The sequence below is a fragment of the Pseudopodoces humilis genome, chromosome 19 (genome assembly GCF_049639895.1).
Source record: "Pseudopodoces humilis isolate 2021_Gansu_Grassland_sample_001 chromosome 19, ASM4963989v1, whole genome shotgun sequence".
Taxonomy (NCBI): domain Eukaryota; kingdom Metazoa; phylum Chordata; class Aves; order Passeriformes; family Paridae; genus Pseudopodoces; species Pseudopodoces humilis.
Window position 1 is genome coordinate 3255624 of NC_142218.1, and position 27281 is coordinate 3282904.

Consider the following 27281-nt stretch of genomic DNA (forward strand, 5'->3'; position numbering starts at 1 on the left):
CTCCCTAACAGCTACAACCAACACCATGACCATTTTGATAGAACAAAGATTGATTCACTCTTGGGTTCCTCCAGAGAAGAAGCTGCCATGGATCTGTTTCATGTATTCAGTGATGCAGTTTGCAGTGAAACAGCTCCTTGAGAGCAGAGCACAAACACGCAGAGCACCACCCTAAAGAAACCCTATTATCCTCCCAGGATGTCCCAGTCTGCCAGGGAGAGAGAGCCCTGCTGCGAACAAAAGCCTGCAGAGCACCCCTCACAGGGCTGCCAGCTCCCACAAGGCAGACATAGCATCACATGAGCAGCCAAAGGCCAGAAGAACTAATTTTAGTCTTTGTCAGCCATGCTCTGTAATCAGAGGCACCTTGTGGCAGTTGTCCACACTGCATTCCCCAGACCACAGGCAGGCACCCAAGCCCTTAACCCCACCATCACCTGTCCTCCCCCTGCCTGCTCCCCAATATTTGGCTGTTGCTACCTTGTTTTTTGAGCTCATCTGTGAGGCTCTTGGTGAACTCGTGGCCCTCTCTCAGGGTCACAAAGCAGTAGAGGCACTCGCCCTTCAGGGGGTGAGGGTGGCTGACCACGGCAGCCTCGGCCACCGCCGCGTGCTCCACCAGCGCCGACTCCACCTCTGCCGTGCTCAGCAAGTGGCCTGGAAACAAGAGGGAGGCAAAGCTTTATTGACCTGCAGGAAGAGGCCTGAGGCTGTAAAATGCCCTTAACTACAGATTTGAGAGCATCAGTTGAATGTGCTTGGGAAAGGACAACAGCTGGAGAATGAAACTCATTTCTGCAGTGCTCCGGAAGCTGCCAGGTGTCACCTGCAGAAGCCACCTCCTCTGGCTGTTCCCCCTCCCACCTTTAGGCTTCTTTCTGGAACAGGTCATGAGCAGTTTACAGTGATTCCCTTCCAGAGCACAGGCTGAGGAGCTGGATTTGGCAAGAGGAGACCTGCCCACATGGTGAGCTGGAAGATGCAGAGGAAGAGGTTGCATCTGCAGAGTCCAGGCTCCAGCCCAATGCTGTGGGGAGGGGCAATGACCCTCCCTGTATTGGGGCAGGGGCACAACTCAGTCCTGCACACCTCTGCTCCTGTGCCTGTGCTCTGACATTCCACCCTGGCACTGCTGTCCCAGAAAGCTACAGGAAGGTGGTCAACTCCCAGAATGATCAGTTGGTGAGACTCAGGCACTGCTGGTCAGGTGAAAGGATGTGATCTGACCCACAGGCAAGTAAAGCAGCACCTGAGAGCCAGCAGGAAATACCTGGAGGATACAGGCTCCAGGAAAGGAGGGAGGGAACTATTAAATAGAGTGCATGGAAAACAATGGGCTGAGAAGCAGCTGAATCTTAGACTCAGTCAAGAGAGGTGGGAGAATCTTCAGAGCTCTGAGCAGCCTGATCCAGCTTTAAGGTGAGCCCTGCATGGAGCAGCAGGTTGGAACAGCAACCCCATGGTCCTGCCCAAACTCTGTGATTCCCTGTGGCCCTAAATCCTTCAGCAGAGGTGCCCTGGCTGGTTACAGAAGGTTCCTTCTCTCCAAGGCTTTGTCTCCAAGGAAAATGGTGCAGGAAGTCACCAAGTCACAGGCTTATGTGTCCCTGACCCAGCAACTGGATCCACTTTGAGAACAGGTGGCTGGGCAGAATCACAGATGCAGAGGCATCCCCATAAAGCAGGCATCTTTTGAAATGGATGAAGAAGTGTCACAAAACAAGGTGACAGAAAGCATATTGGTCCCCACTGAACATAAAACTCCTTCTTACCAGAAACATTCAACATGTCATCAATTCGTCCTGTGATCCAGTAATAACCATCTTTATCTCTTCTGCAACCTAAAAATAACCAGAAATGAGTGTGAAGCAGCAGTGCCAGCCCTCAGAGCAACTGATATGGGATTCTGAGGGCAGGACAAGGCAGGATTTCCAGTGCTGTCCCCAGGCCCCTGTGACCACACCAGCCTGGACCCCCTTACCATCGCCTGTCACGTAGTACCCAGGGAACTTCTTGAAGTAAATGGTTTCAAACTGCTGGTGCTTTCCATAGAGAGTGCGCATGATCCCTGGCCAGGGCTGCTTAAACACCTGGGGGTGAGAAACACAGAGCTGAGGCAGTGAGAGCCAAACCAATAACCCAGATTTGCAGCACGGTGAGAGAGATGTCACAGACAGTTGTGAGTAGCACTCAGATGCTGATCCACTGGTGAAGTCTCACCAGCTTTGGCCAGGGGGAAGGAGCTTGGCTGAGCAGTTTTTCCCATCCTCCTGCCTTGCCCACATGTGCTGTAAAAACTCCCACAAAGTTATGGCCTTGGAGGGAGTTCCCACCACCCAAGGGGGTTCCCTGTGTGGACCAGAGTTAGTGGGGGTAGAATCACAAATATTTTAAGGTTGGAGAAGTCCAGCCATCATCCACATTCACCACTAAATCATGTCCTCAAGTGCCACCTCCACACGTTTTTGAATGCTTCCAGGGATGGTGACTCTACCCCCTCCCTGGGTCAAAAGATGTGGGTATTCTGCCAGGAATGTCCCAGAGCTCACAGGGAATGGACAAAGGGAGGGTGGGGAAGATCAGCCCTTCCTTACCAGGTAACCTTCTGCTTCTCCTTCCAGCTCTTCCCCCGACTCGCTCAGGATGGCAGGGACCACACCGAAAAAGGGGAATGTCTGCCATGAGGAGCAGGGAGAAAGGAGAGATGGAGGTGAAGCCCTGCATTAGACCCCTGTCAACCAGAGGGAGTGGGAGGCAGGGCAAGGGCAGCTTTGGAGAGCTGTGGTACACAGCACCTGCGAGCATGGCTGCACAGGACTTGGGATTTTGGGTAGTGGTCACTTCCCCATGTGCATCTCTGTCCCCCTGCCCCCTGGCAGGCTGCAACCACCCAGCCATGGCACAGACAGGGCCCTGCTGAGGCTCCTGGGGAGGAGAACACAAGTACTCACAGCAGAGCCCGGCTTCATGGGGGTGGCAGCAGGAAGGGGTGTCAGCATGTGGCCTCCCTGCAAAGAGAGGCGAAAACCAGTGAGTTTGGGCTGTGCCAGCCCATCCCACAGCTGTGCCATCAGCTCTGGGAACAGCACATCCCAGTCAGGGCTACTCAGGGCAGCTGTGGAGATGGGCCCTGGGAAGGATACAGCAGTGGATGGGAAATCTGGGAACAAAGCTTTGGAGCTGCTGGGGGAGAGAAAGAGGGGCAGGAGAACAGTGTGCAGAGCAGAATGTGGAAGAGACACTTTGGAGAGGAAGGTTTCCCCTTGGAGCCTGTTTGAGTTCCAGGACAGGAAGAGAAGGGGCATATCAGAGTTTCCTGGGCAGGCTAAACAAGCAGTCCCCAGAGACCCCAAACCCCACAAATGGAAACCTGCAAAGAGGCCCTGCAGGGAGCACAAGGGACATTGAGGTGCCAGGAACACCCAGCAAGGACTCACCGTCTCTGTCTGCCAGAACGTGTCCACAATGGGACACCTCTCCTCTCCCACCACACGGTAGTACCACAGCCAGGCCTCGGGGTTGATGGGCTCACCCACGGTCCCCAGCACCTTCAGGGACTTCCTGCTGTGCCTGCAGAGAGAAGGGGGCTGGCAGAGGCTCAGCAGGCCGTGGAGAGCAGCAGCTGTGAGCCTGCTGCACAGCAGAGCCTGCAGGAACCTCTGGGCTACCCAAAATGGACATTCCAGGTACAGTTCACAGCTTTCTCAACACTCTTCCATAGAGAAAGAGAGGAGAGCTGGGTCATTTTGGCATCTCCCACTCAACCCTGCTGTGCACAGCCGATGTCCTTGTGCCACTGGGACCGGCACTCACTTTTTGACAGGCTCCTCGCCGTACTTCATCAGCAGCCGGATGGCCGTGGGTGCTGTGTAGAACTTGGTCACCTTGTACTTGTCAATGATGCTCCACATTCTGCTGACATCTGGGTAGGTGGGGACACCTTCAAACTGAGCAGGAGACAGAGCAGTGACACAGCTGCTCCTCACTGCTCCCCACCTGCAGCACCTGCCCAAGCAGGAGGAGCCAAACAGCAGCTGGACCCTGGCATGTCCTTACAGGGGTACCACACAGTGAAACCAGCCCAGCTCAAGGACCCCCCTCACTGGGCAGAGGTCACCCCCCTCATCCTAGCAGATGTCTCCTGACATCCCCTTGCAGCACAGGCACTTGGGTGGCCACCACAGTGACACAGTCCCACCAGCCCAAATGACCCTGCCCACGTGGCAAGAGGTCCAAACACTGACAGAATCACAACCCAAAGTACCAAGAACTCCCTAAAGGCCTCCCCCAACATAACAGTGACTTTCTTGCTTGCATTTCCCTGTGGGTTCTTGGGCACAGGTCTCTGGCTCCCTGATCTGTTACACTGCCAAGAGAGATACAGGCACAGGAGCTAAACAAGATGTCAAATCAGCATCAGCAGGGAAAATATCACTCCCTGATCCCTTTTTCCATTAAGTCAGAGCAGCCCTGGCCCCATTGGTACACAAGGCTTGTACTTTTATGGGAATGAAACAGGGGAGCATTTGAAAAAATCAACCAGCCAAAAGCTAAACACAAACTTACTCCCCCAAGCAGTCACCATGCCCTCCCTGGAGAGCACCACCCTTCCTCACAGAGCCCTGCACCCCATCATGGAGCAGTGCAGGGATGCAGCTCAGCACCACCATCTCCCTTTTTCTGGAGTGAGAGCACCCACTGGCACGCAGCACTCACCAACACGCTGGTGGCCCCGTTTGCCAGGGGCCCGTAGGTGAGGTAGGAATGGCCCGTTATCCATCCGATGTCGGCCGTGCACCAGTACACGTCCTCAGGTTGGTAATCAAACACGTATTTAAAGGAGGTGGCAGCAAAAATCATGTACCCACCCACGGTGTGCAGCACACCCTGCGAGGAGAAGGCACAGGAATGTCAGGGTGAGCTCCCACCATCACCCTCACCCTGCCAGGACCAGCTGAGCATCACAACAGCAGCTGAGCAGCAATGACCAGCACAGCCCCTTTCTAAGACCTCTGTAGCTCCTCTTCCTGCTGGGGCCTCCCAACTCCCCCCTCACCAGTTCCCCCACCTGAGGGGTTCCTGTGGCTCAGCCTGGCCCCTGCAGGGAGCTGGGGGCACACCTTGGGTTTCCCAGTGGAGCCGCTCGTGTAGAGGATGAAGAGCTCGTCCTCAGCGTCACACCACTCGGGCTCACACTCTGTGCTGGCACCACGTGTCAGCTCATGCCACCACATGTCCATGGCTGGGTTCCAGGGGGTCTGAGGAAAGCACGAGATTGGAAACAGGCTTGTCCAGAAACAAGAGAAGGGCGATGAGAAGCACAGCTCAAACCTCACCCCCATCACGGGCCATCCAGGGGGATGTTCACAGCACAGCCTGCTGCAAACCATGCACCAGAGCTGCAGCTCCCACTCCCAAAGCTCCTTTTCACAGCCCACAGCCACAAGGAAAACCTTTAAACACGGTCTGGCTGCATGACCTGAAGCAGTGTCCAGACCACAGGTAAGGGCGATGAATCCCTGTGGGCAGCAGCAGCAGCCAGGGGAGGCTGGCAGCAGCTGCTCTGGGCTGCTCCCACAGTCAGGCTCCTCCTGCCCTGTGGGGCTGCCCCGAGCTGCAGTCCCACAGCAAAGCAGCAAGCACAGCCCCACATCCCACAGCCTCACATCCCACAGCCTCACATCCCACAGCCTCACATCCCACAGCCCCACATCCCACAGCCCCACATCCCACAGCCCCACATCCCACAGCCTCACATCCCACAGCCCCACATCCCACAGCCTCACATCCCACAGCCTCACATCCCACATCCCACAGCCTCACATCCCACAGCCTCACATCCCACATCCCACAGCCTCACATCCCACAGCCCCACATCCCACAGCCCCACATCCCACAGCCTCACATCCCACAGCCTCACATCCCACAGCCTCACATCCCACAGCCCCACATCCCCACAGCCCCACATCCCCACATCCCACCACCCCACACCCCCACAGCCCCACATCCCCACAGCCCCCCAGCCCCACATCCCCACAGCCTCACATCCCCACATCCCACAGCCTCACATCCCCACATCCCACATCCCCACAGCCCCACAGCCCCACAGCCCCACATCCCACAGCCTCACATCCCCACATCCCACAGCCTCACATCCCCACATCCCACATCCCACAGCCTCACATCCCACAGCCTCACATCCCACATCCCACATCCCACAGCCTCACATCCCACAGCCCCACATCCCACAGCCCCACATCCCACAGCCTCACATCCCCACATCCCACAGCCTCACATCCCACAGCCCCACATCCCACAGCCCCACATCCCACAGCCTCACATCCCCACATCCCACAGCCTCACATCCCACAGCCCCACATCCCACAGCCCCACATCCCACAGCCTCACATCCCCACATCCCACAGCCCCACATCCCACAGCCCCACATCCCACAGCCTCACATCCCCACATCCCACAGCCCCACATCCCACAGCCCCACATCCCACAGCCTCACATCCCACAGCCTCACATCCCACATCCCACATCCCACAGCCCCACATCCCACAGCCTCACATCCCACAGCCTCACATCCCCACATCCCCACATCCCACAGCCTCACATCCCCACATCCCTCCGCCACCTGTCCCACACATCCTGTGGGGGCCTGGCCTGAGACACACAGCAGCACTGTGGGCTTACACTGCTTGGCCCTGCAGGCCCCCAAAAGTATCTGTTCTCAGGGTTTTTAGGCAATAAATACCCTAGTAAGAAGTGACTGCACCAGTGCTGAGCCATCCAGCACTGGCTGGCTGAAGATGCCAGAACTGTGACAGAGCCACCAAGCCTGTGGCTGGTGGGCACAGGTCACCCTGAGGGCTGTTCTGGCTGCCCACCTCTCCAGGATGGTGGCACAGTTCAGGACAAGGCTTAACTTCCCCTGACCTTCTCACCTTTCTCAGAGAAGCTTGGGGGAAGCTGGGCAGGGCACCCCAGCCTTAGCTCAGACCTCCACTTCCCACATCTCTGTGAGGGCAGGTACCTGAGCCAGGGCCCTGCACATTTCCTCCTCACAAAGCCAGCCTTGCCACAGCTCCCTCAGCTGGGGTGCACAGAGAGCAGCCACATGGTGACTCCCTGCAGCCCTAAAGATGTTCATGAGACATCTGGAGGCACTGGGACCCCACAGCCCAGCACACAGCCCCCTCACATGTGGTGCAGGGGACACCAGCTGCTTGACAGTTTGGCACAGCAGAGGGCACTTGGAAAGCTTTCACGGACCTCCACGGTTTCACCTGGCAAAGCAGTTTCTGCAATTCTGTCCTACCAGCAAGCTACCAGTAAGGCACCAGGTAAACAAACCCAAGGCTAACCAGCAGTGTTCTCTTGCATCCCTCCTGGAAGCATCCCTGATTTAGCAGCCAGCCTTCAGTGCCCGAGGTGGAGGTCAGACCCATGGCACTGTGTGTGTGTGTCTGCTGCCTGCTCTGGGGCTCCAGAGGCCACAGCTCCTTGGATGAGGCAGGCAGATTCCACATGCTGGGTCTGGAGATCCAGGTTTGCTGCCTGTGGCCAGGAAGCTGCAGGTGCCTCCTGCCAGCCTCCCCACAAAGGGAAGTGCATCATGAGAGCTGCTTTTGAAAGGCAGAGAGCCAGAGCCTGACCTGGATGCTGCCACTGCATCCCAGTGGCTCTGCACTCCCCTGGCAGCACACTGGACTGTGCCCAGAGCTCACGGGTGTGCCTCTGTTTCTGGAAGCACTGGTGGCACTGCATCCACCCCACACTGTGGGCAGCTCTGCCAAGCTGGGTGGGCTCTGTCACCGACATGCAGCTGCTGGCACCACGGTTAGAAGGGCACGTGTGGCTGGGCAGCCAGAGCAGTTAAGGAAGGTGGGGAGCTGCAGGGAAGCAGAGGGGAGGTGCCAAAAAGAAGGCAGCAGTGCTGTGTGTAAATACCTTGGGATGAAGTCTTTGTGAGCTTTCAGTCTTTTTTTCCTGTTAAAAATCCACAAAGAGGGTGTGAAATCTGGGAAATGGAGGATCCACACCAGGCTTTGCAGGCAGGGAGATGGAAGCCCACAGGCTCAGAGGTTGGGAAATCACCCTGGCAGGCTGGAAAATGCTCAGATCCAGGGTCAGGCCAGGAGATTCCCTCTGAGCAGAAGCCTGCCCATTTCCATCACCTTCCCTGGGTACCAGCTGCCTCCAGGGCTGGTCCCCAAAGCCACCCTCTGCACATGGCTGGCTGGGAACAGAGGCACAGAGCCAGCCCACAGACCATCCAATAGCCTCACACAAGCCAATGGCACAGTAAAAATGCATCCACAAGGGAAAGAATCCTCAATAAAGCATCCAAACAAGTAGAGCAGAGAGAACCAAAGGGCAAGAGACACCCTCTAGCCTCCCCTCAGGACGTTCTGCACAAAAACCTCACCTTGACTACTGAAATCAGCACAGGGGCAGGCTGCCTTGCAATCACCCTGCCAGGGAAACCTCACACAAGAAGGCTGGTCTGCTCCAGTTTCCCCATTCCTTTGCATCTACCCTGCCCTCACAAGAGAAGAGGCAGAGCAGGCCAAGGAACATGACCAGGCTGTGAAACAGAGCAACACCCCAACAAAATTAACACAGCTGAATGAGGGAAAATAACTCAAAGGCAGAGAATCTGCTGGACTTCTTGTTCCAGGGATGTGCAGACTATTCCTCCTGAAAGCAGAGTCTAAACCTCAAAAACTCCCCAAACACAACCCATTTCTGAGCCAGCAGCAGTCTGGGGATAACTCAGTGCAAATAATCACCCAACACAGAGGAACAGAAGACAATGTGGCAAGATTTGGAGCCGTGGGGTAGCTGAAAGTAACCTGCCTTTGGAGCAGGTAAGGGCTGGGCACAGCAGGGCTGCTCAGCAGGCAGCCACAGCTCCAGAACATCTTCTCCTCCTTCCACCCCCATCTCACCACATGCCTCTGGCCCACATCCTTTCATCTGCAAAGGAAAGCCCCAGCCTGAGAGCTGACAGAGTCCTTGTGCCAGCTGCACAGACTCTGCTCTGCTCTCAGCAGACGATTGCTGCCCTGTCACAGGGCTGCACTGAACTCACGCCACGAGCACAAATCTGGGTTTCCTCTCCTGCTGCCACTGCCACAGCTACAGAACAGCACAGCATTGGTCTTTGCACAAAACGGGGGAGAGACAAAGGGTTAGGAAGGAAAAGCCTTGTAGGCAGAGGAAGATGGGCATCTTGTCCCTAGTGGCTTTGGAAGGTGTACCCGGGGTCCTGTGGGCTGGCAGTTTGTGAGGGTGTTAAAGCAGCAGGGAGAGGATCTGCTAAGGAAAAGGAACCATTTTTCAGACCGCTCACATGGCATTGTTAGCAAGGAGGGGTGTCAGGGAATCACTGTAGTGGTTTTGCACTGATCAGTTTGCTGGTCTCAGGCCCATGGTAATAAATCCCGCCCTCTCATCCCACCAGGAACACACCTGCACTTCCTGGCACAGCCTTTTCAGAGGAGGAGACTTGCTGCAGGTCCCATCCACTGCTATCTCTTCCCTGCCCAGGTGCTTCACCACGATGCACTTTTTCAAAGAGGATCCCCTGTAAAAGGCAGGAGCTGTCACACTGGGCTGCTCAGGGGCTGAGCCAGCCCTTCCTGGGATTCACAGGCAGCACTGGAGGCAGGGCAGGGGTCTGGAGCTCCTCTTGTTGAGCTGGAGCATTTGCTGCCATGCAAACTGCAAGAACACCATGAACTTCCAAGGACACCAGCCACAGGAACAGCTCAGAGAGCAGGAACAGTCTGTGCACAGCTTACTGGGGATTTATCAGGTGTGATTCCTGGGGAGAAAGTGGGGGTCCCACAAGTCTCTCTCCCAGGACACTGCTGTGGAGATTCATTACAAATCCCAAATTTTCCTTCCTGTGACCAGGAACAAGCCCTCCTACCAGGAGATGTTAGTGGCTGCTCCAACCCCTGGGCATGACTGTCTCAGAGGGAGGAAAGGCTTCCAGAGCCTGATTATACATCAAGGAAAAGCACAGGTGTTTGTCCCCTCATGAGGGCAAAGACAGCCTACAAAACACTGGCAGAATGATCTTATTTCCCTTCAGCCCTATTCAGGGTATCAACACAGTCTCCACCAGTTAGTTCCCAGCTTCAGGATCACTTCTGTCCTCCCAGGTAGCTATTTTTACAGACAGTAGCTATTTTTACAGACATAAAGACTTATGTTTTCCTAAAGAGTTTGAATTTCTAACATGCAGACTATCTGCCCTGAATTTCCATGTTTGATCTAACACACAAACCCACATTCAGTCTCACACAAGCTACACAGATGCTGTGTCTGGAAGCTTGGCAAAGTAATTTCCCCAGGATTATTTCCCTTTCTGTAACATCTGATGAGTGTTTGTGTCAGATCTGCTGCAGAGTCTGCCCACCTAAGACAACTCCCATTTGTGCAGGAGAAGATTCTGGCAGCAGTGGCCTTTTCTACAAGGGAATGAACTTCTACAAGTCCAAACTTACTTGTCTGTACATTTCCGGATGGCTTCATCTGCAATCTGCTTCAAGTTGACCAGTTTGTCCCCTCGATAAAAGGCATCTGCAAAACAGTGAGGGAAACATCAAAGGGGCTTCTCAGCCAAGGCAGCCTAGGACAGCTGGACCAACAAGCAGTTTCAGGAGAGCAGAGCAGAGCTCATGAACTGGAGTGAGGGGAAGCAGACAAGCAGCTGATGGGAAAGCTTTCCTAATGTTAGCCTAGAGAAACAGATGCCAGAAGGCATGGTGGAATTCCTTCTCTGGGAGAGGTCCGAGTTTGACCTGACAAATCTCTTGGGAATATTCTGTGGGAAATAATCCAATGCATCCAGAACACAGATTGCAGTTAAGTCAGTCCTTTTCATGCCATGGGAATTAATAAAAACACTATTTCTTACACTTTTGGAAAAAACAGATGGGAAAATGCAGTGGTCTTACATGCAACTACTGCCACATTCTTGATCCTCGCTTTATAAGGCTGAGAGCTGCAGCAGTAATGTCCTTAAAACTGGGAAGGGTGGGAATTCTTACATTAGGCTTGCCTCATGATACATCTTGCAACCATCTGGCTGATGTTCAGGAGAAACATGGATGAGAAGTGTTTGGAAACACTATTAGCAGCTGGTGACATCAAGCTTTACAGGACAAACTGGGGAGCTGCCTAGAGCTGCCACATGTTTGGAGTGGGAAGAACACTTGGGCACAGCTACAGCACTGCTTTGGGGGGCTCAGCTGAGGCACTGACCCTCCCTGTGCCCCTTCCAGGCTTTAAAGATAAAGACCTCTCAGTCAGGCAACAGGAAGAGAGCGTCTCAGACATGTGTTTTACCTGCCGTGATGAGGAGAGAGCAACCGCAGTCAAGGATCCTCTCACAAAGGGAGTCTGCAGAGAAACCTGCAAACTGCCAGAGAGCACACAGCAGATCAGCAAGGGCACACAGAAACCCAGCCCCAAACCCCACAGCTGCTGTGCTGTTCACCCAAGACAAATGATTCACCACCAGGCACTGATGGAGAGAGCTAAAGGAGCTGACTGCACAGTAAATGCAGGGAAACAGCCGCATCTGAAGTGAGTTTCCATCCAGCTCACAGTCAGCACTCATCTTTCCAGCTCCTCTCCCAAAACCAAGAGCTGCTCCCCTCAGAGCTCAGTGCCAAGAGCAGCACAAAGAGCTTGTTCCTACCACAACAGAGTGCAGAGCTCCAATCCTGGCACAGGCAAGCATGGCTACAACCAGCTCCAGAATCATTGGCAGGTAGATGGAAACCCGGTCTCCCTTTTTCACCCCTACAAAGGGAAAGCATTTGTCAAAATGAACATATTAGATGGCAAAAGAACAGGATATAGAAATAAATAAATTATTTTAATTCCATATTTTTATGCACACAATAAAGCTTCAGCTGGAGTTGGAGCTGAAGCAGCCTTGGGTTTTGCCTTTCAGGCACTATGGCTCTTGAGATATGATGACAATGAACAATCCACGTTCTCATCTGCCTCCCTGAATGAAGCAGGAAAGTAACCAGAGCCCATTGCTTGTTGGAAAACCCCAGAGCATGAAGTTTTGAGCACTGATTTCTTCCTTGTACAACTGATATGACCAGCACTGATCAGTTTTCACAGACAGAGCCAGGAATGAATCTGCACGTTGCAGAGCACATTGATGAGCATTACTCAACAGACTGGTAACCACACAAGCAGTGACCCCAGTTTCCAAACCCTTGGCCAAATGCCTCCCCAGTATCCAGTGTTCCTGCATGTTTTCCCAATGTGTACCTTGGCTGCGAAGGACGTTGGCAAACTGGCAGACTTTGTGCAGCAGCTCACGGTAGGTGATTTTCGTGGAATCCCCAGGTTCATTCCCTTCCCTGGAAAAGCAAGATAATCTTTGTTACTGTGCAGCAGTACAAGGTAAGAGTGACGCTGAAAACTGCTCTGGCCAACAAATATGTCCTCACCTGCCCTTCTGAGCAGAGAGTAACCAAACTCCAGAAATCCAGTTCTGGACTAAAGTTCTCCAATAGTAGGAACATTTTGTCCAAAGTGCCCACCCCTAGTGTAGATCACTACCAAAAGCAGTTGAATGCGTAAAATGGAAATACTGGCACTTTCAGAGAGGCAAAGTTAAGAGTGCACAGGCTCAGGAGCACTCTGGGATTTATGGCATGGCTCCCTCACTCCTAGGTGCTCACGCCTACAGATATCTCTGCACGAAACATGGGCCAATGTGCAGCAACACCCAGCCCCCAAATACCTGACATCTGATGGGCTGTGATGGGATGCCAAGGCCTGTCTTGTTTTCCAAGGTCATATATAAATACACCCATGTATCTTTGTTCAGTGTCAAGCCTGCTCTGCCTTATTCTCCCTGTGCTCCTCTGTGAACCAGCTCCAGGCTTCTGCAGCCCTCTGATGGGAAGGAGAACCAAGGGACAATGTCACATCCCTAGGGAAATGGCTTGCTACTGATAGGCTCACTGATACAAGCTCTGCTCCTGCCCCATGTAGAACAGGAGTTCTAAACCTGTTCCACCTGGATCATCATTTGTGGATCTGCTGCTTACACACTTGCCTCACCCCTCTTGATACCCAGTTACCTGCCCTGGCTTCCACAGTGCTCTGCAGCAACTGTAGGCCAGGGATACCTGCACTGACACAGCACAGGGAATCTTCCCACCACTGGCTGCTGGAAGGGTGATTCCCTGCTTGGTATTTTATGCAAGTTTGGCCCCTTCTATGTGCAAAGGGGAGAGACACAAGAATACAAAGCTAAAGCAAAGTGTGGGAACATGAACCAGGGCCCAAGGTAGGCATCTCAGCCTTGACATCCCAGCATTTTCCTCTCATTTCGCCATCGCAGCCACAAGCATCACTTTGAGCTAAATGACACGTGAAACTATTAGTCAAGGTCCCTTACAGCAGGACTCTCAGCTAGGAAAAAGAAACCAGGAAATCAGTTTCCTTTTTCATTCTGTTACTTGAGGTCAAAGATGGAAGAGCTGATTCCAGTGCTGGGCTGAGCAGCTGTAACTGATCCAGCTCACAGGAACAACATCTGCTTCTGCTGTGTCTGGCTGTACACTGAGTGCCTTCCCTCACCATCCAGGTTTTCCTCTGTGCACCTACACCAAGGCTGGTGCTGTGCAAACCTGCTTATGTCCAGACGTGAAGGATCACTGTATGTGCAGCTCTCCCCTTGGCCATGAGCCCTGCTATGGAATAGCTCTTAAAAGACAATTTTAATGCTTCCAAACGCAAGCTGAAGCATCCCAGCCCACTAATCCCTCACCTGAAGGTCACTGAGGTCTGCTGAGCACCAAAGGCAGGCCCTGTGCAAGCCAGCCCTCAGCTCAACAGAGCAGGAAGGAGATGTCCCTTTGTCCGTGCTCTGGCCCAGCAAAGGATCTAATGACAGCTTTTACTAAGAGAGGAACACATTAGGAGGAAGGACTAGCACAGGCTGCCCAGGGCCCTGTGTGCTATTTGGGGGCTGAGCAGCCAGGGGGAGAGGCAGCCAGGTCACCCAAGCTGTGGGTCCTCAGGGGAGCTGCCCTGCACACGATGCCCATGAGGGACACAGACCTATCCCGAGCCATCCAGAACGAGGCACTGCTCAGACATTCCTGCTCTCCCTGCACATGACAGGAACATCTCAAATACGCCAGGTCCTCCTCCTTGGCAGGATTTTGGAGGGACATTCAGGCCAAGGAATGTACCCAAGCTCGTCCTGAAGGCCAGAACTAAAGCCTCTTGCTTAAAGGCACTGCAGGAAAAGCACAGAGCAGAGTCAAAGAGAAGCTAAAACTATTGTGAGGATTTTCAGGGGCTTTCAAAGTCCTTTCTGCCCATTTGCGTGACTGCAAAACAGCCCCACTACCACCAGCAGGGCAAACCTCAGGCTTCAGATTTTAAGAAGACCTTTTGTTCGATGGGAAACAAATCATGTCCTTGTTTCTACAGGACAAGATGCCTCTTTTCAATGCATCTCCGGCCAAGGCCTCGAGCAGTCTCCCAAGAGCAGGCAATTGCTTTATGTCTCCCTGCCTCTGAAAATAGTCTGGAGTGCCCACAGCTGTACTCAGCGGGCTACAGCAGCACTCAGACTGCTCGGGCCTCTGCTCTGGCACAAAAGCCCGGTGAATGATGGATTTTAGACAGGGAATTTAAAGGAATGCCCACTTGCACGCTATTGAGTACTCTCTGTCAAAACCAAGTTGTGGCATCCAAGTTCTGCCAGCAGCATCTTCTCAACAATGCCCATCTGACATAAGCAAGAGCTGTCAGCCCTGAGCATCTCACATGGGCTCCTTTGTCCAAATTCTACTGAAAAAGAAATAAAACTGCAAAAATAAACCTCAGTCTTCTGAAAACAGCACTGCAGAACTCACCTCCGCAGTTCTAACCCCATCAAATCCAACACTCCCCAAATACATCTTTTTTTTAAGATCTATTGGTGAAAATAGCTGGCAGCAGCACTGCTGTGATTGTTCATGTGCAATCTGTGCTCTAACAGCAAGGCTTCTTCTGAAAGGAAAATCCAATTCTCAGCTCCCCAAACTTCACAGATACATCATTAGATGAAATACATGGTGAAGCATGAAGCAAGTCTGACTTTTTTTCATCTTCAAACCAAGTCCTACATTTAGCAACTGTAATCCAGAATTTTACAGTATCACCTGGCTCATGGCAGGAATGCATTTGAGATTTTTAGCACTTGAGAAGCCTGTGTTTTACATACTGAATGTTGTGTGAATGCTCAGCTGGAGAAAGGCAAGTTTGGCCATATGTAATACATACAGAAGAAATTCTTTCCTATGAAGCTGGTGGGGCCCTGGGACAGGGTGCCCAGAGAAGCTGTGGCTGCCCCATCCCATCCAAGGCCAAGCTGGACAGGGCTTGGAGCAACCTGGGGTAGTGGAAGGTGTCCCTGCCCATGGCAGGGAGTAGAACTAGATGACCTCCAAGGCCCCTTCCAACCCAAACCATTCTGATTCTAAGATCTCCAGTGAACCACCCAGTGACTCAGTAAATGCAAGTTCTTCAACTAAACACACAGATGCACAACAGATGATGCCATGTCACAGGAACAATTTGCACAGTGGGGAACCACAGAGACACTCAATGATCTCACAGGGCTTTTCCAACCTAGTTAATTCTGTGACTCCAGGAGAGCAGAGATGGGGACTGTGGGAATGTCTTCCCTAGAACATCTCTGTTGCCATCTAAACTAAAACATACTCAGAGCCCCAAATTCCTCCAAAACATGTAAGCAAATGCAGCATGAGAGATCTCCAGCTCCTCCTTCACCAGCAGCCTGTCTCCAGATCAGGGTACAAGGTAAAGGAAGGAATTTTCCTGCTGTGGTGACAGTTCTTCACATGCAAGGTCACCAGGAGGGCTTCATGGCTCCCTGATCCATTCCACACCCAGAATTAGAGCAGCCAAAATGCCAGGCAGAGCTGGGCCAGCCAGGCTCCTGCCATGTGGGGAATGCGCTCATGTGTGAGCCGCATGGGCAGTGAGAGCCCTGGGCTCAGCTGCTCACACACCTCCTGCCATGACCTAGCCTTGGCTGTTCTTAGCCCCAAAAACTGCTGCTGAAAAGGGTCTGCCTCGACATATCTCAGTTTCTCAGGAACAACAGCAGCCAAAACTGAAAAATAAAAAAAAATAAAAATAGGATTTCTCCCTACGCTGCAGCCTTGCTTATGCCATTTGAGAGAGGAATGGTACTCAAGTAAAGACAGCCTTTTAAATCTGTTTTTGAGAAAATAGACTACATTGAAACATGAAGTTTGGGGAGAACAGCTGTACAAGATAATCAGGAAAGAACACTCTTTCATCAGAAAAAAAATCTGGTATTTGCATGAATTTTTCAATATGGAAATGCTCTTAACTGCACAGATGGGTCTGCAGCAGGTCTGCAAAAAACCTCCATGAGAACATTTCGTAATAACGGGGCAGACGGCCCAGCCCTGTCCGTGTTTAACATCACTATCTCCCATCACAGTAATGTAAAATTCCCAGAGGAGTTCTGGGAAGGTTTTGTGAGCAGCAGGTTTACCAGAAAGCCAAACCCCACCATCACCAAACTTAAATCCTCTTGCATCACAAGGATCAAGAAAGAAGAAGTTGCGTAATGACAGGACTCAGCTTGGGAGGGGCTGGTGAAAAGGTTTTCCCAGTGTGCTCAGAAATATTTGGCAGCACTGAGAGAACATCACTGAGAAAACCTCGAAACAGAAAGCCCAGGGAAAAGAAGAATCTTCCAAGTTTAATACCATCACTTCCTAAATCCACACAGCTGACTCTGACAACTGCATTAAAACCATGCATCAATTTTCCCCTCCAGTTTCCCCATACACTTAGGTAGGGCCTAACAATGCTCTGCTCTCAAATCTCTCTCTGAGCCAAACCATCCCAACTTAAAGTTGATCATGTATCTAGCATGAACGGGCTCCTGTTGCCAAAACCCAGACCAGCTGTGTCAAAGCAGGAGCCCTGTGCTCTGCAGGGCACAATGTTCTGTGTTCAGCCCCAGGCCCATCCCCTCCAGCCCAACTGACTCCAACACAGGCACCATGTATTTTACAGAACAGCCAAAATGGAACTTATTTCTACAGGGACACTGGGTCCCACTGGGTCATTTGTTCTTTTATCAATGAATCAATCCTCTACTCACCTTTAAAAACAGCTATAGGGACACGAAGCCTACAAAGAAAACACCCAACACCCTGCATAGTTATGCATAGTTTCCTACTGTCCCATAGGAAAACCACAACCATCTTTCTGTCCTTCCTTCTCACTAAATACATTCCCAGCTACTCTTTGTATCTGCAGCTTTCAGAAGCTGAACAAATACCAGAGGCATCTAAAGAAGTAGTATTTATCTTGTGCAGCCCATCCACTGTTCACTCTGCCATACCCTGAGCAATCCTACACCAGAGCCCAGCTGGAGGTGGACACTGCTCCAAAACCACTCTTTACTTATCAACCTGCCAAAACTCCCTCCAGTTATCCCACTCACACCAGGCTATGCCCTAAAATCTACTTCAAGCCCCTTCCTTTAGGCAGTGGGATGCTCAGACGTCTCTAAAGGAATCAACACTTCCCACTGAACACTGCTGGTTCATCAGCCAACATGGGCAAGTGAACTCAGTGCCATGGGATTTGCACACTCTGTGCTCACACCTGAGCACCAGAACACTCCAGGAGAACAGTTTTGAGGAAGATAGGATTGACAGCAGCCAGCAAATCCCTCCTCAAGGGAAATGTACTCTCACCCTGGCGTATTTGACAAGGTAAGTCACTATACCAGTTATACAGACCACATGTAAATACCCTGGTGATGGTGTCAGCAGCCACTCTGTGCTGCAAGCAAGGAGTATTTGCTCTCTTTGGCTTCATTATTTTCCTACTTGTGTGATACTGAGTAACCATCAAGTCAAGAGGAAAAGCATTAACTCTAAATCCTACTTTCTGAAGTACTTTAAAATACAAGAGAACAACCAGTGGAGAAAAACAACAGCTTTTTGCCTATTTTATTTAGGGGAGAGGTTTTTTTACAGCAAATTTTAATGACTTTTTTTTAAAACAAAATAATCATATAGCGTTGCTATATATATAACAGAGGTCATGTGCAAGACTCACCCAGCACATCATGGAGTTTGGCTGCCCCCAGCCAGCACTTGCAATCCCACCAGCCAAACCCACTGAATGCTGCAGAAGAATGAGTTTGACATGAGAGGAAACATTTTAGATGTTTACCATCAGTGAGGTTTTCAAAGGAGCATGGACTATTTTTACCAGTCCAGTGGGAGTAGGGCTTATATTGAGTACAAAACAGCTGATTGTTTGTTTAAACAATTTACAGTTGGGCTGTTGAACAGACCCTGGATGAAGATTCTGTAAGTAAAATAATCAACGAGCTGCCTGCAGCTGAGAAATGCCCCATTTTGGGAAATAGCCACATCTCTGGTGGGAACATTCTGCCAAATTTTGAAGAGCTTCTAGAAACACAGAAAGCCAGGCACGGCAATTTCAATGGAGGTTCAAACAATATCCATAAAGGGCATGGTAGGAAATTAAGCTTTCAATCAGATTTTTGGTGGACATTTCAATTTCATGCATCACAAACCTCTAGAGATGAAGGCCAGGTGTCGCCTGCTGGAATGTCATTTAGGGAACATCTCTTACATGATGGTCAGTGGAAACAGGAATGGAAAACATACTTCACTATCACTAAATGAATCATAAAAATGAATGGTCTGGGTTGGAAGAGACCTTAAAGACAATCAGGTTCCATGGGCACAGACACCTTCCACTAGACCAGGTTGCTACAAATGCCGTCCAACCTGGCCTTGACCACTCCCAGGGATGGAACAGCCACAGCTTCTCTGGGCACTATCAGGTAGCCAGCGTGTGACAAAGCAACCAGGAAGGCCCCCAACTTCCTTGAGGGACTCCCCTGAAGAAGGGAGGTGACATCTATTGCTATTTTATGAAAATGAATTAATGGCAAACTGCCCGGGCTCACGATTTCCTACCGCACCTCATTTCGACATTTCCAAGTGATGTACAGAAATGCAAACAGAGAACTGAAACCCTGCTCCAAAAGGGGGGAGGTGAGAGCTCTTGTGAAACCACTGGCCATCAACACTTCAGCCCAAGAGCTCTGGGCACAGAGAGTCCACAAGGCACAGCAACCCACCAGAAAAATGCCACGCTTTGAACGAGCACCTGCTCACACCTCTTTTGGCAAAGCCTGAGCATTTTGTCCCCTACTTGGAGCAAGTCTCACCCACTTGTAGCTGGAGTCCTTGTCCACTGCTGCTCCATTCACACCAGGGTGCCAAGGGAGAACACACAAGCCATTCACACAGCTAAAATAATCAGGTTTTCTAGTCCAGTGAGCAAACTGAAGGCTCTGATCTTCCATGTCCTGAATCCATACATAAGTTCACCATCCTCTCTGTCCATGAACTCCATTTATCCACCGCAAGTTTCAAATCTCCAGCCAATATTTGCAATATGCCATCACTGCACAATCATGGTGCCACTCCCTAAAACAATCAAGTATTCTTAAAACATATCCAGTTGCCTGTAATAGCTGCCAGCAGAAAGTTTCACAGACGTGAGAAAATCCAGGTGCCATGGTCTGTGCACACCCACCCCTCATACTGCCCCAGGTTATTTTAACAACCACACGCCCATGTGTGGGTGCACATGCCTGGCAGCACTGCACAGGGTATAAACCAACATTTTCAGGTAGGGCTGTAAGCAGAAGTTCATGAAAAGCTATTAAAACCCCCATGCTGAATCTAGAGAGCTGTCAAAGCAATGAGGAGGATGAGGAAAAAGCACTAAATAAGAACATAAAAGCTGTCACTGATATCATTTACACAGCAGGAAGTGCACTTGTGTTCACAGTAGCTCAGCCAAGAGTCTCTCAGACTAAACCAAAGTAGCATGTTGGGTCAGAACCATGGCTGATGTTTGGCCTCCAGGAGCAACAGCAGGAGATGCTGTTTCTGGAGCACGTGAACCTGGCCACCATCAGCAATTCTGTTTCAACACTGCCCTTGGCAGTCCTGCTGCTGACCCTGGAGAGCATCCACTGAAAGTGAGGAAGCAAAGGGCAAGGCTAAACCAGCTCCATAAAAACACTCTTCTTCCAGGTACACTTGAATTACTTTCTTGAACAGCTTTTCGCGGGAAACCTCCCAAAGGTGGTGTGAAAAGAGCCATCTCTGTGTGCTCAGCACCACCGGCCTCATGCTCCAGCAGCTCTGCCAGCAGCTCCACCACCACCTCTCCCAGTGACCCAGTTTCACTGCACCCCCAGGGATACAAGACAGATTTACTGGTTCCCAGGACCCTCTCCATTGCCCTCTCTGGGCAAAGGGGGACTGGCAACCTCCCAGCCTTGGCACTGCAGTCTTTTGCAAATACCACCAGCTTACCCTGGCCAGCAGCTCTGCAATTCCACATTCAAGTTCCTGCCCCTATCTGGGGCACACGCCATCTAACCCTGGGCACTTAGAGACATCCCACTTGTTTATCTGGTACAATACTTCCTGGATATTCCCTTGTATTTATATGGATGGATGCTGTATCCCTGCCAGTAGCAGCTACCAAAGGTTTCTGAGCAAAAGGCTGGAAACAAACAGGTCCAACAAAACTCAAATGAAAGCTGCTACCCTGATTCAAGGCAGCTGAGCTGCTCTCCCAGGCAGGAGAAATTAAACAACCCCCTGTCTTCACTGCTCTGCTATGAAGCAACTCCCCAAGTGCTACCTGAGTGCCTTCTCTCTTAATAGCTTTGACTTAACAGAGAAGCAAAATCCCACTCTGTCTCCAGGAGCAGGATTACATGTTATTTGAGCTGAATAAAAACTACTTCCAGAGAAAATCTTCAATAATGTGGAATGCCCTCACATGGAGGCACGAGTCCAGGGTTGTTTCTGAATGGGCAAAACCATAGGAGACCAGAGGCACTGGGTAATCAAGTGGTCACCAAGCTTTAATACCTGTCCCTTTCCTTCCTTGCACTGCACAGCAGAACTGCACAAGTCTGCAAGCACTTGCCAGCTCCCTGCTCCTGCCCTGTCTGGCATTCTGGGATGGAAGAGGCTCTGCAGAGCAGGAACAGGGCTTGAGATCTCCAAAACATCAAACTAATCACCCTTCCCAGCATCTCCCTGCAAACCAGCAAGTGTACCTGAAAGGGATGAGTCAAGTTCTGCTTCCAAGTCAGTCCTTGGAATAGAAAAACAACTTCGAGTGATTCCGAGCATGCCAAGTGCCTGAGTACCACAGTGCTCAATCTGCTGACTCACAGCATCCAGGAAAGCACACCCCACACATGCCTGAAGGAGGCAGTTGGCTGTTCTCAGGTATTTATTTCATCCCTTTGGCACAACCACTCACCTGGGAACCACCCTGGAGATTTCACTAGTAATGAACAGGATAGAGGATGGAGCACATGAGTACAACAGAAACACTTGTGACAGAAGAACAATGACATGAGAAAATGGGTCTTGCACACACATACAGAGCCCTTGGTAACAAGTTTTAGACCATGATCCCTGTGGTTTTCAGCCCCTCAGGACAAACTGAAAACCTCAAACCCTTAAGAGGCATCATCACCATGTTGCCTTGGAGCAGCATTATCTTTGTATCTCGTCTGCAACCCACAGTGGAGAATTCAGAGTAGATACATGAAATCAGTTAATTTTAAACCAATCATGACCTTGCTGCAAACAGCCCACAGCCGAAATGCCAAAATTAGAGACTCCATCCACCTGTGGAGTTACACCTGAGGAGAAGCTATGAGTCCCCCCAGTCCTAGCCTGTACATGAGTGTCCAAAGACAGTGTCTGCTTGCACTACCACACAGCACTAACCACACTGCTTGGTGACTGCCCAGAACTGGGAGAGGAAAAATTTCAAAGCAGCCAGGAAAGCACATGACTTGGACGTGCCTGAGCTACTACACTACTCCCCATACTCCCTGTTTAATACCATGTTTCTATTGATGCTCTCCCACCTCCACTCCTGCACTACCCACGCAGCTCAGTCATTCCCGTAACGCAGGGATATTCCTCTTTGGAGGGATGAGAAATGCTGTCTGAAGCTCCCAGTTTTGTCACCCTCTCCCACACTGGCAGATTTCATAAAACCCACCGGAAAAGAGCTACACTATCTCTGATGGAATCTACAACTATCATTGCCCTTGAAGTAGGTACGAGATTTACAGCTTCATAAAGTACTAATACATTCAATGTAATTTATTACCTATTTTAGGTGCACATAATGTGCCTGATTTCCAGAAGCAGAGCATTGTACTGTTCAGCAGTGCTTCCAAAATAATTAATAACTGCCAAAACCAGCAATCTATCCCTCTGCACACACAACTGGGAGATGACACGGATTGCGGGGGAGGCACCTCAGAAAGGGCTGAGGAGGGGGTCACCCCTTTTCCCATGGACTCCCATCAGGAAAGGAGCTGTGCTGAGCCTGGGTAGTGCTGCAGGCATGAACCAAACCATGCACACACCTGTAAATGTGGATCAGTAAAAGCAACCTTTCCAGTGGTGAATTTTGTTCTTTAAACAAACTGTGATTTAGGGATGTGCTCTCATCACCAGGAAAGCATTGAAAGAGGCTGCATCGCTGGAAGGATAACAAGTGATCCAGGAAGTTACCAAAGAATGGAGTGGTCAGTTTGACACAGGGTGCTCCAAAATCCTGAAGGCAGTGGGAGCAGCAGAGCCAACTGCATCATGTAGAAGCTGGCTCCAATTAAGCACTTGGAAAGGCTGGATGTTAACTGCCAGCATTCCCTGCCACAGCATCTGTGCATATGACAGATGTGTGAAGCTAGTTTGTATCTTTTATTTATTTCTTTTTTAACATGCTCTTATAATTGTTCTGTTCTTTCTTATAAAAAGTTTTATTGGAAGAAACCTCAAGGCCACAAGGCCCTAAATCCATGATTACATTTTAAAGTCAAATCATATAAAGAAATGCAAACCAAACAAACCACACCTCCTAATTTTATATTTGCATGTCCTGTTTGTTCTAGGGCTATAAGAGGAACCATAGGCACTCATTATTTTGTTAAACAAAGTTCCAATCAGCTCTGGCAGCCGTTACTATCTTTATTACTCCTTTCTAGACATGTAACGTCATATGCCAATAAAAAAAAGCAGACGATGAATACACTCTCCCAGAGATGGAAGAAGCCAGGAGCACCTGGCTATGCCCCACCTCCTCGGCTAGAGGGATTCTAAAAACAAAGCTCTACCTCCTGTCCCTGGTCCCACCAGGCACTACCAGCACTGCAGCTGGGGCAACTGCTTTGAGAAACAGAGGCACAGGTTACACATAGAACAGGCCTCATCCAAGTATTTTCACACCCCAGGGTCTAATTAGTTTTGCAATAGGTGGTGGTTGTTTTTTTTTAATTCCCACAAGGTTATATTTTTACCTCCACCGGCTGCCCAAGCTGAAGTTTATATGAGATTATTAACAGACACTTCAGCACAGAATGAAGGGCTGCCCAAGTGACTTAGGCATCTCTACAGCAGGGTGAAGCCATATTGTGCTCCTGCCCTAATTAACAACCCATCACAAAGTCCTCAGCACAGCTGCAAGTCCCCTTAATGTCCCAGTATCTGGTCCAGTCTGTTTCCCCTGCAAGGCCCATGAGAGTCACCACAGGTACCCACCTGCACTGCAACCACTGTTCCTGACAGCCTCTGCACACCCTAATGAAAGAGATTTGACTTTTGAGAGCAGCACTTTATGAGAAACATTTCCTGGAGCTTCTGTTCCTTTTTTTAGGCCACAACAACAATACGAAGCAGAGAAAGAGGAATCAGAAGCAGCAAAACCAGAAATATTTGTAACTTTCACAAGCAGCCCGAGATATCCTAGTGAAGCAGGCAACAGGGAAAAATCCATGTTTCGTACCAACTCAGGATAGCAATTCTGAACGACAACATGACAGCAAACGTCACCTATGTACAAGTTCTGCAGAATTAGGCAATCCCATGTACTGCCCTTTGTGCTGAAAATGCATTTCCATGTGGCTTGGGATTAGACCCTCTGAGTGGAGACAATCTGGGCAGTCCTGGACTGCTGGTGGTGCAGGAACCTTTAGTGCAGCTTGGCCCAAACAAACCCAGATGGGCTGCTCACTCCTTCCCATCCGTGCAGGACTGGGGACAGCTTGTAAGGACATGCTGCTTCTCAGAGACACTCCGCAATGCCCCCAAATTATTCAACTTTTCCCTAATTTCCTCCTCTCTGAAAGCAAGGACCATGGTCCTGTATCTTTTCACAGCTCTCAGAGATGGGCAGTCAACCAAACCTTGGTGTAAGTTCAGCACCTTTCCCATCTAGCAGGCTACAGACTTTCTTACACACAACCTAGTGGCTCAGGTGTTTAAAAATAAAAAAAACTCTTCACCTTTCAGAGGCTTTAATTTCTTTTTCAATCCTTCACAGAGTGTGACAAGTCTCAAGTGTTTTAGGGATCCAGGCTCATTTCAGAGTGTTAAACACAAAATGTGAGAGGACAAGATGAGAGCAATTAATTTTTGTTTTGTTTTGAAGAAAACCGTGTGCCCAGAGAGGAGTAATTTTATGAGTTGCAACCCTCAGCCCCACTTTCCCAAGTCCTCAGTGCCACAGTTCGTCACAATATGCCTCTTCCATCGCTGCCACTGGCATTCCCAGCTGACAGCTCCACACTACAGTGCCTGGTCACCTGTGACAGAGCCACACTAGGCAAGTTTGTCCCAAAACAATCAGGGGAAACTCTCTGCTAAGGAGGATGAGAGACTTTACTTTTTAGCACTGTGAACACCACGACTGACAGCCACCCACCATTTTCATACCCACCCCAAGCTTTTCTCAGCATCACAAATACCCCCACAAAGTCTGCCAGAATAACCAACAAGAAAAATGTTCACCGAAGCCCAAATTAAAACTGTGGGTGGCTGCCTCACTGTCACACAAAGATTTACGTGCACTAAGAACCCAGTCCCTCAACAAACCCCAACACAGGGCTAGCACTGACTGCCAAACAGCTTTGTTTGCTGGCACACCTTTACCTGCAGGAGTTTACAAAGGAGTTTTCATTCAGAAGTCATTTTACATCAGAGTGAGATAGAGAATCTATTTAACTAGCAGGGAAGTAAACACTTCCCAGCATTTCACCTGTGCCTTATCAATATGATTATCTACTAGGCAGTGTGTGTAATTCTTTCACTAAAGCAGAAGGGCTATGGATAGAAACTCTAGAAACTCTGTGAAGCCGATTTTACAGCCACAGCCAAAGACACACTGGTATAATCATGTTCCTTTCAGCAGTGGGGTGGCTCCCCAGTCAACTTTACACCCAGTGACTCAAGGGGACCTTCAGCTGCACAATAAATCACTTAGAGCATCAGTTATTTTTGTTGCAATGACAGTAAGATTTCTCCATCTGCTCTGCTCAAGGGACTCACCATATCCCAATGAGTTATTGCACTCACCACATCCCAATGAGTTATTGCATACCTACCACAGAGTACATTTAATTGTGCTTCTGCCCTGCCACATACAGTCATAGCCAGGTTACATGAATATAAGCTCAAGGGAAACAGCAAAATGCACAGGAGAGCCAGGCACAGCTCTGTCTGAGGACACAGCTGTGCTGCCAGCTGAGCTAGTTCAGCAGGAGTGCATTACTTCTGCAGCTTGGACATCACCAGTGAAACCTACTTTGCATCAATATGAAAATTAAGTTTTACATGGATTTTAACATTAGTAACTACTCTGGTAAAAAAGAAAGAAACATACTTCCCACAGGATTGGCAGTAACTTTTCTTCCCAAAGGTAAAGAAGCCAATTTGTCTGAAAGCACCTCACATTCAAGTGCAAGGAATCCACATATAAACTCAGGTATTAAGAGAACCTTTCTGCCACAGGAGTGGAAACTCGCCAAACCCACAGAACATAAACACGGGAGATAATGGGGTTTTATTAGCTTTTAGCTGTCGGCTGTTGGCTGTTCCTCCTCCCGTGCCTCTATCCACATCTACCTCCTTCACCGGGGAGTTGTGGCACCTGCCTCGCTCCTGTCTGACCGCTCGGAGCTCCCAGCAGGTGTAACTGCAGAGTCAGGCGCTCCCCACGGCTATGCCGGGCACTTCAGTGCATCCCGGGAAGGGCAGAGAAGCCTCCCGGCACAGCTCTTCCCAAGGACACTGCAAACACGTGCCGAAGCCACCTAAGGATTAGCCCCTCTCAGGTTTTATGTTTTCATTCACCTCAGTAGAAACTGACACTGTCAGTACACTTAAGGGTGCTGTTCACGCATGCTCTCCACCACAATAAAAACAGAAACTTACCAGTAAAAAGCAACTTTGTCCCCAAGCTTCTTCTCATTGACATTTCTGTCCAGGAGGTTGTAGCAGATGTTGGTGGTCGCTCCTTTCATCCACTCGATGAAGATCTTCCCCTTGGTCACGTCGAAGTTGTACTTCAGGAAGGGTCCCGTGTGCTGACGCTTCCAGTAGAACTCTTTAGCGATGTCCCCCCAGAATTCTGCAAAGGCAACGGGCGCCGGAGCCCGAGAGCGGGAAACAGGGATGAGGGAAACGGGGATGAGACAAGTAAGACAAGACTGGTGGGGACACGAGGGGCACCCCCCGAGCACCCCACACGCGCGGGTTCGCGGAGGGCTCCCCGCGCTCCCCACAACAGCCCCCGGCGGGCCCGGGGAGCCGCCGCCCCGCCGCGCGGCCCCGCTCACCGTGCGGCTCCTCCACGGAGCGCTGGTACAGGCGCTGGTAGTGGGGCAGCGAGGGGACGTGGGCCGCGGGCAGCAGCTCGGGCCGCGGCCGGTAGAGCCGGGCCTGCTCCCCCGGCAGCACCATGGCGAGGCGCCGGGGCTGTGCGCGGGTGGGGGCCGCCCCGCCCCGCTCCGCCGCCGCGCCGAGCCGGGGGCGGGCACGGCGGGCACGGCCCCCCCTCACGGCGGAACGGGGCGGCGGCCATGTTCCAGAGCGGAACCGCCGGGCGCTGCTGGCACCGTGTGGCTGCTGTCCGCTCGTTTGCCTTGTCCGTTCTCTCAGTGCTGTGCCCCTGTCAGCCGTGTCTTTGTTTCAGTGTTGTCAGCGCTGTCCCCCTGTCAGCCGTGTCCCCTGTGTCAGCGGTGACCCGCCAATCAGCCAAGTCACCCTGCAGCCATG

At 50.9% G+C, this 27281-nt stretch overlaps 1 protein-coding gene across 3 annotated transcripts in view; it reads right to left on the minus strand.

Annotated features, from left to right (window-relative positions):
• The window catches only part of ACSS2 (acyl-CoA synthetase short chain family member 2), a 29547-nt gene extending 2542 nt beyond the window's left edge, over window positions 1-27005 (minus strand). The window contains exons 1-17 of one of the 3 annotated variants that reach the window (XM_005524891.3): window positions 26843-27005; window positions 26439-26634; window positions 12313-12404; window positions 11723-11826; window positions 11368-11440; window positions 10524-10599; window positions 9481-9595; window positions 7957-7995; window positions 5121-5258; window positions 4717-4887; window positions 3814-3947; window positions 3438-3570; window positions 2952-3008; window positions 2595-2675; window positions 1982-2090; window positions 1773-1841; window positions 481-657 (exon numbers count right to left, since the gene is read on the minus strand). In XM_005524891.3, the coding sequence (XP_005524948.2) occupies window positions 481-657; window positions 1773-1841; window positions 1982-2090; window positions 2595-2675; window positions 2952-3008; window positions 3438-3570; window positions 3814-3947; window positions 4717-4887; window positions 5121-5258; window positions 7957-7995; window positions 9481-9595; window positions 10524-10599; window positions 11368-11440; window positions 11723-11826; window positions 12313-12404; window positions 26439-26634; window positions 26843-26966 (1888 nt within the window). In that variant the 5' untranslated portion in view covers window positions 26967-27005. The remainder of the gene's footprint in view (window positions 1-480; window positions 658-1772; window positions 1842-1981; window positions 2091-2594; window positions 2676-2951; window positions 3009-3437; window positions 3571-3813; window positions 3948-4716; window positions 4888-5120; window positions 5259-7956; window positions 7996-9480; window positions 9596-10523; window positions 10600-11367; window positions 11441-11722; window positions 11827-12312; window positions 12405-26438; window positions 26635-26842) is intronic. The other 2 variants (XM_014254230.2, XM_088064487.1) reach the window with 2 other exon arrangements.
• Between the last annotated feature and the right edge of the window lie 276 nt (window positions 27006-27281).